Here is a 14,587-nt window from a genome sequence, read left to right as displayed (position 1 = left end):
CATGTGACATCGAAGCCACCTGATAAGCGTTTGCTCAGATACATTAGAATTCTGAGGCTGCAAACACGACATGGCTGTTCAATGTCCATGTCCAGTTCCCTATCTCAAACTCTAGCTGTATGCATTAAAATCTTAGTAATATGTCTATACAGTAATAGCTTTATACTTACAAAATGCTTTTATAAAAGTATGTTACTATACCTTTCATGATTTAAAAGAGATTTAATACATTCATTTTTTCCCCTCCAAAACAAAAAGCAGTTTAAACTTAATTTCCTAGGAGGTTCTGACATTTTCATACAATAAGATATAATTTGTACAAATATTTCAATAAGCCTCTCCTTAAATATATCTTTTTCTATATTTTTAAGGAACATCACTTTTCCTGACATGTCTCATACAATTCTATTCCCCGTTCATTATATATATATAAAATAAAAAATGAAATTACCATTAACGCATAGTTGTTTAAGTTTTACAAACGCCGCCTGTATTTCTGGAATATTAGGCAAGGTCTTATCCAAATCTGATTTGTAAACATCACTTCTCTGTGGATGACTTTTAGTTATTGCATTACAAATCCTAATAAAGACAAAATTCTTTAATCACTATTCATCCATTTCTTCAAAATATATTTACGAGCATTCACTATAAGCCAAGGCACTATTCTAGGAGCTGGGGATAGGGAGCTTAACATGACAGGCTGGATTCTGCCTCCATGGAGTTTACATACCTGGTGGTTGGGGGGTAAATAGTGACGAGAAAACAGCAGGCCCTGATGAATGCACAGAGGCATAAGTGACTGAGGCATAGTCAGAAAAGGCTCCTCTGTGACAGTGATACTGAAGCTGAAAAACAGATGACTAGGAGCAATGCAAAGATCTGGGGACAGTGCTCTAGACAGAGGGACGATGAGGGGAAACAAGGTCAGCCAATGGAGAAACCTAGAGAAGGCCAATGGAGCTAGAGGACATGTCTAAGAGAAAAAGGTGCGGAGCTGAGGTTGGACAACAAAGAAGATCCATCCTATTTATAAAGAACACAATAGTTGAGGAAACAAAAGGCATTAAAATAATTCTAAGCTTAACAAAGTAAATAATTGAAAATGCCACTGGTTATAAAGCTTTATAACTAACTCTCATCTACCAGTGTTACAATTTTCCATCTGACAGTAAAATTCCTACCTGAGTGCTTGACTGGCACACATGTTAGTGAAAAGAAGGTGTGGAGTGTGACACGGTAGAGTTAATTCCTGGTGTGATGAAGGTAAGATCACAACCCACAGAGAAGAGGGACTTCTGTGAACTGTAGGCATGCTTCCTTCCAGAAAACTGATGGGTCACGTTGGGATCATTTGACAGTAATTTGTTTCAGCAAATGTGGCTTTCTTAGTTATGGTACTGTGGAAAAACCCTCAGATCTGGATATACCAATAATGAACCGTTATATACAATTTCTGAAGTTCTCTTATCTGTCATTTGTTCCTCATTTATTCAACAAGTATTAACTAAATGTCACAGGTACTTCCTGGGTGCTACATTTACAACGGTGTGCAGAACAGACATGGTCCCTCACCTCTCATGGAGCTCAGTCTAGTAAGAAAGACAGGCAGTAATCAAACTGTAACACACATATATAATTAAAAGCGGAGATAAGTGATATGTAGAAGAATTTGAGAGCTCTAGAGAATGTCTAACTGTGAGGCATGCCCTAATCCTGGAGGTGAAAAAGGCTTATCTCAAGGAAGTGATGTTTGAACTGAGATATAAAGTGGGAAGAGCTGGAGGGAGCTCATGGAGCCCAGGAGAAGGGAAGAGTATGGGAAAACATCAGCAGATTGAAAACATCAGGGGATGTCCTGGTGGCTAAAGTTCAAGAGGAGATGGGATGTGGAGCAAGGAAATAATGGCACCCGTAATACCAGCGAGGTGAAGCTGGGGTGGAAGCATATGGGTTTGTAAGATTTCTGACAGGTGAAGTAACAAAATCTGATGAAGGACTGGAGACGGGGATGGGAAGGAAAGAGTACACCATCAAGGATGACCCCTAGGTTTCTGAGAGCAGACGGGGAGGGCGTGGTGGCCATATCCTTGAATTTGGTTTTGGACATGAGACCTTCACGTGGAAGATGACAAATTAGACTGTAGATGTAAATATGTTGGTTACTAGAGTCACAGCCCTGGGTGAACTTCAGGAAGGAAATACAAAATGGTAAGAGGAAGTAGCCTTAGACTGACTCTATGTAACATCTGGAGTGAAGAGAAGAGGCCTATAGAGAGGGCATCAAGTACCAGGGAGGAAGAGAAGCTTCAGGAGAGTGGAGAGGAGCAGAAGCTGAGGGCCCAGGGCTTTAAGCAGGGAGTGGCAAACGGTGCTGCCTGCTGCTATGAGAACCACTGAGGAAGGCCTCCCACATAAATTACATGCAGGTTACTGCTGACTCCAGCAGATGACACTCATCTTGTTTGTGGTGGCTAATGAAAACCACTGTTCCAGCTATCGTGACTTCTAGACCTAAACAAGACACATCAAACTACAAGAAAAGCTTGATTTATCCTGAAGAGTCTCACCTGGAAATCACTGCAGTTTGAAAGTGTGTTAAGGGCAATGTTATAGCAAGATGCCAGCAATGTAAGATTCTCAAGTGTCTCATAAACCAGAGAATTAAATTATATTCAGTATAACTTAAGTGCTAATTTTAATACAGTCACATTCTTTTCAAAATGGCAATTCTTGTATAGAATATATGGTGGTATTAATAAGACTATGCCTTTTGCCAACTATTTTCAATTAGGAGGGAACTTACTATACTTATTTATGCCAAGTACAACTGTCCAAAGTGACAACGATCATCTCTCAATTACCTCTGGTCGATCTTCCTCTGCTGCAGCACGTCTTTGATGAGGGCCATTCGCACGAGAGCACTGCCATTGGGATGGCTCCAGCACCAGAGCTAGGAGAGAGGCAGAACCCTTACTGAACTAGGTGCCAACAATGGACATCAACATTCATGAAATCCAACAGAAATCACTTACTGGCATCCTTCTGCCAACAAAAGAATGGGAAAAGATCTTCAGATCTTGATCTGCTAAAGAACTTGGCACTACAAAGTACTCTGGAAGGCTGGAGGAGAAAAAAGATTGTACATAAGAGTCCTGTGCTAAAGGCAGGAATAGTGTGCTCTGTAGACGCTAGATATAATTAAACACGTTTATCTCAATTTAATGTGCACCTCACCTAGTGGCTGCATGGTGAGCACCATTGGGGGAACAGGTGGTCCTAGACAATTCAGTCTAAACCATGTGTGATGCGGTCAATTCTTGCAAAATTTAAATGTACAGCATGAGAAAAATCTGAAGAAGATATCTGAAATATTTTCTAGAATGACTACTACTCAAACATGTATGCAGTTTCTAAAAACATATCCACCTTTGTTCTCTTGACAGGCTGTGGGTGAGGAGATTCCAGGCAAACCAAACCAAACCACACAAACCTCCCAGGAAGCTTTAGCTCCCTTCTTATCTCTCTCTTCTTCCATTCCCCACCCCTAAAAGGCACAGTGAGAGAGACTCCAGGGCAAGCTCACTGCAACTTAAGACACATCCTCCTCCTCCTCTCCTTTCCTCCATGTGGCTGGGCAGAGGCAGCCCCAGCCACGCCCTGTCACACGTTTCTCAGCATGTGTGCCAGAGCAGGCTAGCCATGAAGGTTAAATTCAAGGGGAGGCAGAAGACACAAGCTGCATGCTCTACAGCACTCTCAGTCTACAGAACTGTACTCCCAGAAGTTCCTGGTACTGGATCAGCCAGTGATAACAGGGTAGTGCTTTTTCTTTTTTCCCTAAAGAGGTGCTTCTCTGCATGAACTAATGAGAGAGAGAGACAGACAGACAGAGAAAGCGAGCGAGCATGCGCCATGTGCCTGACTGAGATCCGACGTGATGCAGTGGGAGGCACACACCACCACCTAATCAAACATTTTTGCCCAAAACACTGAACCTGAAGCCAATCAGGTCTCTAGCACTAACTAACATTTTATAGGAAATAAAGGAGACAGAGGAACATGTTAAAGGACCCCACAGGATAAAACCAGCAATATCCGGAATGTAGACAATTTTACAGAACAAGTAAACTGGTTTTGTCAACAAATAGTAAGTAAAAAAGAGATGGGAGGAGGCTGCTGTAGATTAAAAGGCCTAAGAGACATACCAAGCAAATACAATATGAAGACTTTGGATCCTGACCTGAACAAACCAATTGTGAAAGACAGTTACAAGATAAAATGCAAAGAAACACTGATAGATTATTGATAGTAAGAAATTGTCAACTTCTTTTGATGAATACTGATACTGTGATTATGTTAAAAGCCCTGATTTTTAAAATAAAATATTCAATTCAACATTATTCAAAACAAATATTCCATTAACCATAACTTGAAAGTTATCAATGATGGCAAAGTTTGGTTATTCTTCATAGGGAAGGCCCTTCCAGCTATATATAACATTGTTAAAGTAGGACTTACCAAGTGGATATCATGTAACCCTCATTAATAGAACAAACTCGCCACCCAGAAGCACCTGTCCTCTTGATTTCTCTGTCCCAATCAGAGTAAGTTTCAAACAACGGAGTTTTTTGGCTGCTGCCACCACCAGGTCCACTACCTCCTCCTCGTCCTCCTCCTCCTCCTGGGGGTATTCCATTAATACTGTTGGCTGCGGGAAAAAGCGAGATTATTAATTTTGTTTTAACACTTCCTTTTCACCCAGCACTACACCTCTCTTCTTTCTGTGTCTCCTGTCACATATGCTCTCTGGGGTGGCATTTCCTCCCTGCTTCATTGTTCCAGTCTCTTCAAGAATCATCTTACCTTTGGCATCTAAAAATAACTCATTCAATCTTGTCTGAAAGCTCTTTCCTACTTTTCCAGCTCCTTCCCTACTCCTTAAACACCTCTGATTTTTCTGTCCTACTGGCTCTCTCTCCTCTGCCTTCAAACATACACGGGGCAACTTGACTTTAAAAAGACTTTCATTTGATCACGTTGGTCCTCTCTAGTTATATGCTATATATTTTCATTCCTGCCTTTTACTGACCACCTTCCCAAACAATGAAGAATGCCTGCTGCCCATGTTTCCTCTTCATGTATGTTCTCCTTCATTTTCAATTGTCTTCCATCCCTACTGTTTTATGGAAAATATTCCTGATCCTTCCTCATCTCCCTGCCCCAAACTGTGAGGCAAATCCTACTTATTTGCTTGTTTTCTCCATACATTTTGCCTGGAAAAATGAATGCATCCAACAAATCACCTGTTCTCAAGCCCTCCAAATCTTTCATTTTTCTAAGTACCAACTTCTCATCTATTTGCTCTTTTCTATCTGCTGATTAGAAAATTCTTAGTTTCCTACATCTACTCAATTTTCCTTTGAAAAGCTCACAAGTTTCCCTGTGCTCCGCTAGAGAGCTGGTCCCATTTGGAGATTTCAGCAGGGTGGGCCTAGACTTGAATTTCCTTAGCAAGGAGCTTTCTCTAAGAGAGGAGTGATGCTCTCTCCTAGGAGCATGCCCACAGCCTCGGGACTGCCTGCAAAGTGACTAGCAAGAAAGGATTTGTCCCACAATCAGCCCACTCTACTCTAGCAGTCTGGGGTAGCAGGAGGCACAACCCTTCCTGGTCCAGTGTCTGACTGCTGCTGGCTGCAGCTGGGGCAAGTCTTCCAGCTGATACCCTCAGCAGCATGTTCCGCTGCACTTGAACCAGCCAGCAGCTTTCCAACAAGACACACTGCCCTAAAAGGATGCTTTCAAGAGGCTAGTCCCTTGCCCCAAACTTTCAATCATGCTCATTTTCCAACTGAATCAAGCAAGCTTCTCTTGGCCTTAAAAAGCCCTTGCATAACTGACCTGACCTTTATTTTCCATTATTACCAATTTGCATTGTTCCATCACCATGCAAAACCCTTCACTGTCTCACGAACATGTATGTTCCAACTGATTATTTATTAACTCCTGGTGCAAGACAAGTTTTTTCTGAGAACCCACCATATGCTAAGGCCTGAGAGCAAAAAGACAGGTAAAGTTTTTATCTCTATCTTGAAAGTGCTAATAAGATAGCAGAGAGTTAGGTGCAATAATTACAGACACTGGATGTCTGAGTGCAAGAAGATGCAGGAGAGAAAGCCCCTAACTCTCGCTGGGGAGAAAGGCTGGCAAAGGCGTCATAACTTGACGACATCCAAACAGAGCCCTAAGGAATGAGTCAAAAGTTGCCAGATGGCTGGTGAGCAGGAGGTAGGCATGCTGGGCAGAGAAGAACATAAAAAACATGGTACAGTTGTATAACACCAAGTAATTAAATACAGGTAGAGCATTAGGGATGCAAGAGGTGGTGGGAGAGAGGCTGGAAAATTAGATGGGGCCTAGACTCTAGGTCTGTGCTGCCCAAAAGAGTATCCACTAGCCACATATGCCCACTTAAATTTAACCGAAATAAAAATTAAATTAAAAATTCCGTCTCTCACTTGCACTACCCACATTTCAAGTGGTAAATAGCCACTTATGACTAGTGGCTACCCTAGTGGACACAGCAGATAAGAGAACATTCCCACCACTGGACAGCGTTACTCTAGATTATGAAGGGTCTTATGTACTGTGTTAGAAATTTAAAATTTTATCTTTTGGGTGACATTAGAATTACTCAGTGATTCTGATTTTAACAGAGCTCATTGAAAATTAAAATGCTAATTCTAGTCCCATATCCTGGAGTCCCACTCCATTTCACCATGTTCTCTGGAGTAACACGACAACTAGAAGGTATGCTGGGGTACTTGGGGATTGTGATCTCTCCACAATGCAAAGCCTGCATGAAATTTTCAGGCAACTCCTAATTTATACACAGTGTTCCAGAGCACCAAAACACAGAAAGCTAGTCAAAGTTAGAAAATCTAAGTAATTCATCATATAACTAAATCAAAGGGGAAAAACCCATATGACCAGGTAAATGCACAAAGGCATTTGGTAAATGATAAAGTTCAACACCTGTTTATGATTAAGAAAAAAACTTTAGCAAATTTGGAATAAAAAAGAATATCCTTAACTTGATAACCGGCATTTATCAAAAACATACAACTAACAACAGGAGTAGAAATGATAAAATTACTGCTAAAATTACTGCTATTCAACATTGTATCAGAGGTCCTAGCCACACAGTAAGTCTACTACAATCAAAAAGAAATATAAGGGCCAGCCCGTGGCTCACTTGGGAGAGTGTGGTGCTGATAACACCAAGGACACGGGTTTGGATCCTTATATAGGGATGGCCAGTTAGCTCACTTGGGAGAGTGTGGTCCTGACAACACCAAATCAAGGGTTATCCCTTACCGGTCATCTTTTAAAAGAAAAAAAAAGAAATATAAAGAACACACTCAAAATTTTAAAACAGGTATGTAAATAGTTGGGCGGTATTCCCCTAGCGAAATGCCTAGAATTGAATACTTCTTAGTGTTTTGAGTTGTAGACTTTAATAAGCTAGGCTGCGAAGGTGCTGTTCATGAGATTGTTTCTCTGACCAAATTTGGTCTCAAGTTCAAGACAGATTTTCCTGAACATAAAGTGTGAGCATCTATGGGACCCAGTACTGTTTGCTATTGTACAGGTTTTTCTCGTTCAAATTCTGTACATTTCTCAATAACAAAGACTAGGTCTTTATATGTTCTCTATCTTCTTCAATGAGAGCTCATTATGGAATGTGTACTTAGATACTCAATCTGGCTTTATAGTCTAGAAATTCTAATGCTTTCCAGAAAGTCCCAAAGGCTTGATACTAGTGGCCTAGGCTACAGTGGATCACTATGAGGGGTTACGGCAACAGACTCGCAAAGGGGGTCATCCTAGGGAAACCTGGCTCCCTTGACAGCTACCTGGCTGAGGTTTCATTACACTCCTCAGCAGACTGAAAGTGAAATTAGATACTAAATGTTCCTGACCTTGGCCATCTTCTGTGATACAGTTCAGAAGTTTAATCCTAGACTGTTGACCTTATTTTAGAGAGTTTCCACTTAATTGGCCCCACTGATATACACAAAATGGCCTTGAGCAACAGGAAAGATAATAAAAGTGGTCAACATGTGAAAAGAAATCCTATCCCTCTGATGACACTGTAGAAACTATAAGTCATAAAGAAGGTGACAAAGGTAAAAAGAGAATTGTGATCACTAATAAGTTCAAAAAAGGCGAGTCAACAGAGTGGTTCTTAACTTGGGGATTCTGACTTTGTGGGCCTGTGCTGGAGCCAACGTGGCTGTGTTTCTAAATACTGATGCATGTGGCTGGTTAGGAATCACTAACGTTCAAGAGACAAGAGGATCGGTCATAATAATTTATAGCTACACTGAGAATCCTAAAAGAACTGACAGATAATAAACTTTTAAAACTCCTATGCTGTTCCAAAATGATTGTGTACTATATTTTTCAAATAAGCATTTAAAGAGAAATCCACACCAAGACCTATCTTAATAAAAAGGATAAAATTAAAAGATAAAAGATACTTCACTGAAATGCATATTTTCTGATGTTAAGCTGCACAACTTCAAACTACATTTGTAAGCTTGATGTCTGTTATGAAGTAGAGTTGCTGACACTGAGGCTGCAGATAACTTCATGAGGTTTTCAATTCTTTTGTCCAGAAGCATAATCTGACATCGTATCATTTTTGTAACAAAGATGAATCTGTACTTTTTGGACATTATTTGCCCAATAATAACCTGACAGATGAAAATGGTCCTCATGGTTTTTTTCAAGTTAAAAGAGAAGAAAATGGAGTCACTGTTTTGTTTGTACCAGTGCCTCCCGTGGTGTTTGTGTGTACAGTGTTCTGAAGCCTGTGGGTGCTATACACTTTCCTGCACTTTAGGACACTCACAGAAGTATCTGGATGACTGCTAAGCTTTTCAGAGATGGATTTTGTTCGTGTGATGCTGGATACGAAAGAAAACCTCAGAATGCCTAAGGCCAGCTAGAACAGCTAAAAGATTCTTTTCTTACATAATTGTAGGGGATATCCTGCAACTTTCGATCTTATTTGTGGGAACAGCCTTGTCACCTACCTGCCTGCAAAAAGGACTTCTTTAATCCAGCCATTGAATCAAGGTGTCATCAGAAGTCCAAGAGTGGATTACTGGGCATCTCTCACTCACAAATTAATAAATTCTGACTGCAGTGTGTGGAAATTTCAGGCTTCTTTTGATCTTAAAGATGCAGTTTATGCTTCTGTAACAGCATGGAAGGACATTAAAGGATGTTACCCTACGAGGAATCTTAACAAAACTTTGTCCAGTGTTATGTTTACAAAGTTCTGTCAAAGAAGGAGTCAGAAGAATGTAATATAAAAACATGTTTTTGAATATTTTAAGTACTAATCATCAACTAATTTTATCAACAAGGTATATAAGAAGGAATCGAGGAGCTGATTGATGAAATAAGAAAACCCAGAAGTAAAAGAGCTATGGGTTGATAAACTAAAGTATTTAACCAGAGATGCCTACAGGAATGAATGAAGAAAAGCGTGAAAACTAACTCAAGCAGGTGTCAGGTTACCAATTGTATGAAGTACTTCAAAAGTTCACGGAAAGATTCATATTATCTTTTAATGCCATTTGTCCACAAACTTGTTGAAGTATCCTTGTATAGCAAAGTTTATTGTATTTGCTGAGCCTAAGTCATTACACTGCTGCAGAAGTCATGGATCTATATACACCAAATCAAATTACTTCTATCAGAGAAAAGGCAGCATGAAGCATTCATCTGTATCATAAACAAATTTAAATGCGAATTGAAGTCTTCTCTCCTACAACTCTTATACCTCTTGAAACTTTCATTTCAGCCACACTCTTGCAACTCTGGGTGAAGATTTTATTGAAGATAACATTGATGATTACCATTCCATACCCTGATGATGATCCAAAAAAATATCTACCCAACAAATAGGGCAGGATCTATAATACTTTATTTTTAGACAATAAGTAAATTTACTTCATATTAAAAAATAAACAAAAATAACTGTATAGTTTAAGCCTACGTTACAATTAGTATACATTTTGATAAGAAAAACTAAGTTACAAATACTTTTGTTATCCAATTTCTATAAATATAGTACTATATGATAAAAGCTGTTCTGCAAGGCATTATTTTCATATATCATCTCTAGTGCTGATAAGCATCTCTTAAAGTAACGAAAATGTATTTATATGCATCTGCAGATACTGCATATTAATACTATATTTTAATGTATTTACAATATAATGATACTAAAATATACTATCATACAGGTTATTTAAATTACTACCATATGTTCTAAGGTAAGAAATATAAAAGTCCAGGAAAATGAATAATTTGTAAGACCCAGACCATGCTGGGGTGAATGGACTTCATTAATGAAAGATCCATTCACTCCAGCATAGTCTGGGTCTTAAAAATTATTCATTATATTTATTTTTATAAAACTGATTTATTTTTCTTTTACTACTATAAAACTGATTTATTTTTCTCCCTTAAACAGTGCTTCATTCAGCTGGTCAATGTGCTGTTACCCAGAAGGGGGCAAATAGGAGACATGGCCTCTTTTTTTCCTCTATCCTTTTATGAGATTTTAAAAAGTAGTTTATTAAAATTACATTTGTATATAAACAGGATGTACAGAATTACATGATCATCTGGAATTTTCCTTGGTGATGTGATGGCTGACAAATATGTAGAAAAAATTATTTTACTTCCACAGAAATGGCACAGTATATACCTGTCCTTTGGCCAAATGCTCATCTCTGTTTCATCAATATCTTATTCACAAAAGGTCAATATTTAAATAATCTTAGTGTTGTCCACCAAAAATTTTTAACCTCCTTTTGCATAAAATCACACCTTGCCAGAAAACATTATGCTTTTCAACTATCTTTTAGTTTTCTGCCAGTTTTCTTAAAAGATTACTTTAATTCAAGCAACCAATTAAAAAGGATAAGGGATATATTCTTCATCATGAAATACAAGCCAGTGACTGGAAGTAAAATATGTGACATGACTCTTACAAGCCCATATTTATAGCTGCTTATAGATTCTTCCTGGTCGCTTTTCAACAAATAATCTGACAGATATTGGTTCTATTAGTAATAGTGCTTACTTCTCTAACAGTTATAAAATGGGTAATTTCTACAATCATTAAAGCTAATGTACTTGGAGGCTTCTGATATACATAAGAATAAAATTTACACATGTAAAGTTAGTCAAAATATTTAATATTTTGATATTTACCTGAATTGTGGTATTTTTCCCCAACATATTCAAATGCAAAGAGTAGCTGGAGGTCTGTTGGCTGGGAATAATGAGCTATTGCAAGGCATACCTAGGAAAAATTCTACATTTAGAATTTGATTTTAACACACTTAATTAAATGAAATGTACAATAAGGCCTTGGTCACTGAGAGCATCATCTTGGGACAGTGATTGTAAGTACTATTTACGTGTTTTTCTGTTGACTTAGAATGTGAAAGAGCTCCTTAAGGCCAGGTATCTCATTCATTGTTGTGCCACCAGGACATTATTTATTCTTTAGTTAGTACATGGTAAGTATACACTAAGTACCTGCTGAGTTGAATTTTAACTAGGAAGTAATTTTATTCCAATAAACCAAACTTGAAAGCTAAAGAAACATTCTCCAAAAAGGCCATGACAACGTATCTACTCCAAAAAGAAAGGGGGAAAAAAATTTCATTTTTGGTGGACTACTAAGGCTTAATATAAGGAATGAAATTTTAATGTTTAGATCTCATGGATTAAAAAATCTAAACATAATAGAGAAGCCACAATCACCAAAAATTAAAATCAGCTAGAAACCTAAAAATACATGGGTGGCTCTAAGAAGAACATCAAAAAAACTGTTGGAAGTAAAATGGGTTGAAATTGTGGTGGGAAAAGTGGGTTTGCAAATCAGACACATCAGGGCTTGAATCCTCGCTATGTAACTTGTATGAAGTTCCTTTCTCCCAGCCTCAGTCTGCTGATCAGTAAAATGAGGGTAATACCCAAGCTGTGGTAAAGATTAACAATGCTAATGCACGCTTGACCTTCAGCGGAGCTCCATACACGGAAATATGGTGATTACTACTCAACTGCTGTTGGATAGAATGAAGGACGGTGTTCTACGCTTACAAACCCTGGACCAGACTGTGGGAGAAAATGCTCTTAAATGAGCAAAGAAGAAAGAAGAAGTTTAAGACATGTGCAAGGAGAGAACAGCAGAAGACCTTACTTAAAAAGATGAAATATCAATTGGAAGGCAGAGCATTAAGCCAGAATGATATGCTTTTGATAGTGAGCGAACAAGAAATCTTTAGTTAATGGTTAGTTCATATCAAATTTGTGGTGTTAGGAATGGATTGATTCAAATTCCATTAACCAGCTTGTGTGCCAACTTGTTGCTTAAACTATATTTTAAAAGTCTTCTATAGAATAAATGTTTCCTGTCTTACTAAATTAAAATATACAACCATGGGGACAGAATTTATTATTAGGTCTGGCCAAACAAAATGCTTCCTGAAACCTGTGTAATATCTTGATTTATCAATGCCTATGGGAGAGCTTTCTATAAGGGTCCCATCACAAAATGTACAAGGTATTTATCTACATTCTCATTCCTCATTTGTCCAACACGCTTCCTTAAAGCATTTCTTGTAGCAGCGAAACTACTGAAATGTGTACCTTGAAAAAGTCCTCCCACTCCCTGTTCCTTTGGGCACATATTGAGTCTGTGATCTTTGCTGCACTTCTCTCCAGAAAGTTTTCATGTCTGTCCCATTCTGCTGCACTGCCCTGGCCACATCCTTAAGCCACACTCACACCTTGTGGCACCTCCATGGGCTCCCTGTGTTCTAGAAATCCACACACTATGAATCCTCTTCTAAAGATGTAATTTTGACAAATAACTGCCCTGATGGTAACCTGCTGTAGTTCTCAGACACCTGCATAATAAATTAAATTTTCTTCTCGATTCTCCAGGAAACTGGCTCTCCTCACCTGATGTCCCTTACCTTCCTAATACTCCCGCAGCAGTCTCTGGTCACAGAAAAGCATGTTTGCACATGTCCTGTCTGACTGAGCCCTCACCATTTCCTCTGCCACACTCTTTGCTTGGGAAATCCTTCTCCTCTCAGCCAACCATGCTTTCTTGGAAACTGTCATATCTGTTCAACACTACGCTTCACAAGACTTCCTACAACAAGCCAATTTCAGACTATTAATTCCAGAAGCTCTTCTATTCTCTCCAAATAACGACAATTCCAATATGAAGTCTCTTTAGTTAATTGTGCTCATGTAGCTGTACTTTCAAGGTACTTAGTTATGAGTGTGGATAAAAAGTAGGGCATAGGTGGTTCTTTGTTATACTTCCACTATTAAGTTCAATTCCTTATGAGTAGATGCCACATTTCTCACTCATTCAACAAGTATTTACTGAGCACGTATGATGTTCCAAGCCCTGAGGATATGGTGAACAGAACACACGCAAATCCTTGCCCTTATTCAGCTTACATTCCAGCAGGGAAGACAGACACTCAGCAAGATAAACAAGAAAAAATCTAGTAAGTTAGATACTGATAAGTGCTAAGGGAGAAAAAAATAGAGCAAAGAAGGAGAACATGAAGTGTCATAGTGAGAGAAGAGGAACGCAGGTTAGAAATGCAGAGAAGGGGACCAAGAAAGACCTCCCTACACAGACTTGAATAAAGACCTAAAGACTTCTGCGTTCTGTAGCACCCCTTCAGTAGCTTCCTGATGGTGCTCTGTGTCCAACAGTGGCTGCACTAAAAATACTAGGTTTGCAAAATTAGTTATTAACATATTAAGGAAAATGCTCCAAGACAATAATACTTGTATATTGTTCTCTAAGACAATTAAAAAGCAGTCACAGGTCCTGTTTACACAAAACAAATTCACAGATCACTGAGTATGGAGCATGTTTTTTTGTGGCTGCAGAGCAAAAAAGAAACATCTACCTGCAAGGCAAACACCCAACACAGCCTATTTCTAAAAAGCCCCTTAAAAACAGCATAATATCACATTAGGTCAGAAAACAAATGAGCACGTCTAACAGCATCTACATTTACTGAAACTCAATTATTTCCACAGTGGTTGATTTTTGGGGGGCAAGGGGCAGGGGGCACAACCTGAACTAAATTTGTTGTTTAGTAGTATAACTACATGTGTGTATTGACTTATTTTTGTATAATTTAAGTAAGGGGTATCTCTGAGTACACACAAAAGGCACATGCAAACTTATGTATCTGAATTACATTCATGTTGTTATTGTGGAACATTCTGAGAAGAGAAAGCAAGTCAGGAGTCCGTTTTCTTCATGCTTTTTCATGTATACTATTTAAAAAGCCTATCTCCAAATCCCTATATTTACAAATTCTTATGTATACTTAGCCTATATCCCTGAGCTTTTGAAAGAATTAAAACAAACAAAAAAGTCTCATTTTCACGTAAAATTATTCTAATTTGCAATTTATTCCCTAAGCATTAATAATTTTTAGAAAAATTAATC

At 38.6% G+C, this 14,587-nt stretch overlaps 1 protein-coding gene across 1 annotated transcript in view; it reads right to left on the bottom strand.

The window, feature by feature from the left end:
• The window catches only part of MTMR10 (myotubularin related protein 10), a 46,736-nt gene that overhangs the window by 13,915 nt on the left and 18,234 nt on the right, over nucleotides 1-14,587 (bottom strand). The window contains exons 6-10 of the mRNA XM_063088820.1: nucleotides 11,299-11,389; nucleotides 4,522-4,711; nucleotides 3,036-3,123; nucleotides 2,865-2,953; nucleotides 452-582 (exon numbers count right to left, since the gene is read on the bottom strand). Coding sequence (XP_062944890.1) covers nucleotides 452-582; nucleotides 2,865-2,953; nucleotides 3,036-3,123; nucleotides 4,522-4,711; nucleotides 11,299-11,389 — 589 coding nt within the window. The remainder of the gene's footprint in view (nucleotides 1-451; nucleotides 583-2,864; nucleotides 2,954-3,035; nucleotides 3,124-4,521; nucleotides 4,712-11,298; nucleotides 11,390-14,587) is intronic.

Source organism: Cynocephalus volans, chromosome 3 (assembly GCF_027409185.1).
Source record: "Cynocephalus volans isolate mCynVol1 chromosome 3, mCynVol1.pri, whole genome shotgun sequence".
Lineage (NCBI taxonomy): Eukaryota > Metazoa > Chordata > Mammalia > Dermoptera > Cynocephalidae > Cynocephalus > Cynocephalus volans.
The sequence above is the reverse complement of the archived record's forward strand: the minus strand, read 5'-3'. Positions and strand labels throughout refer to the sequence as shown.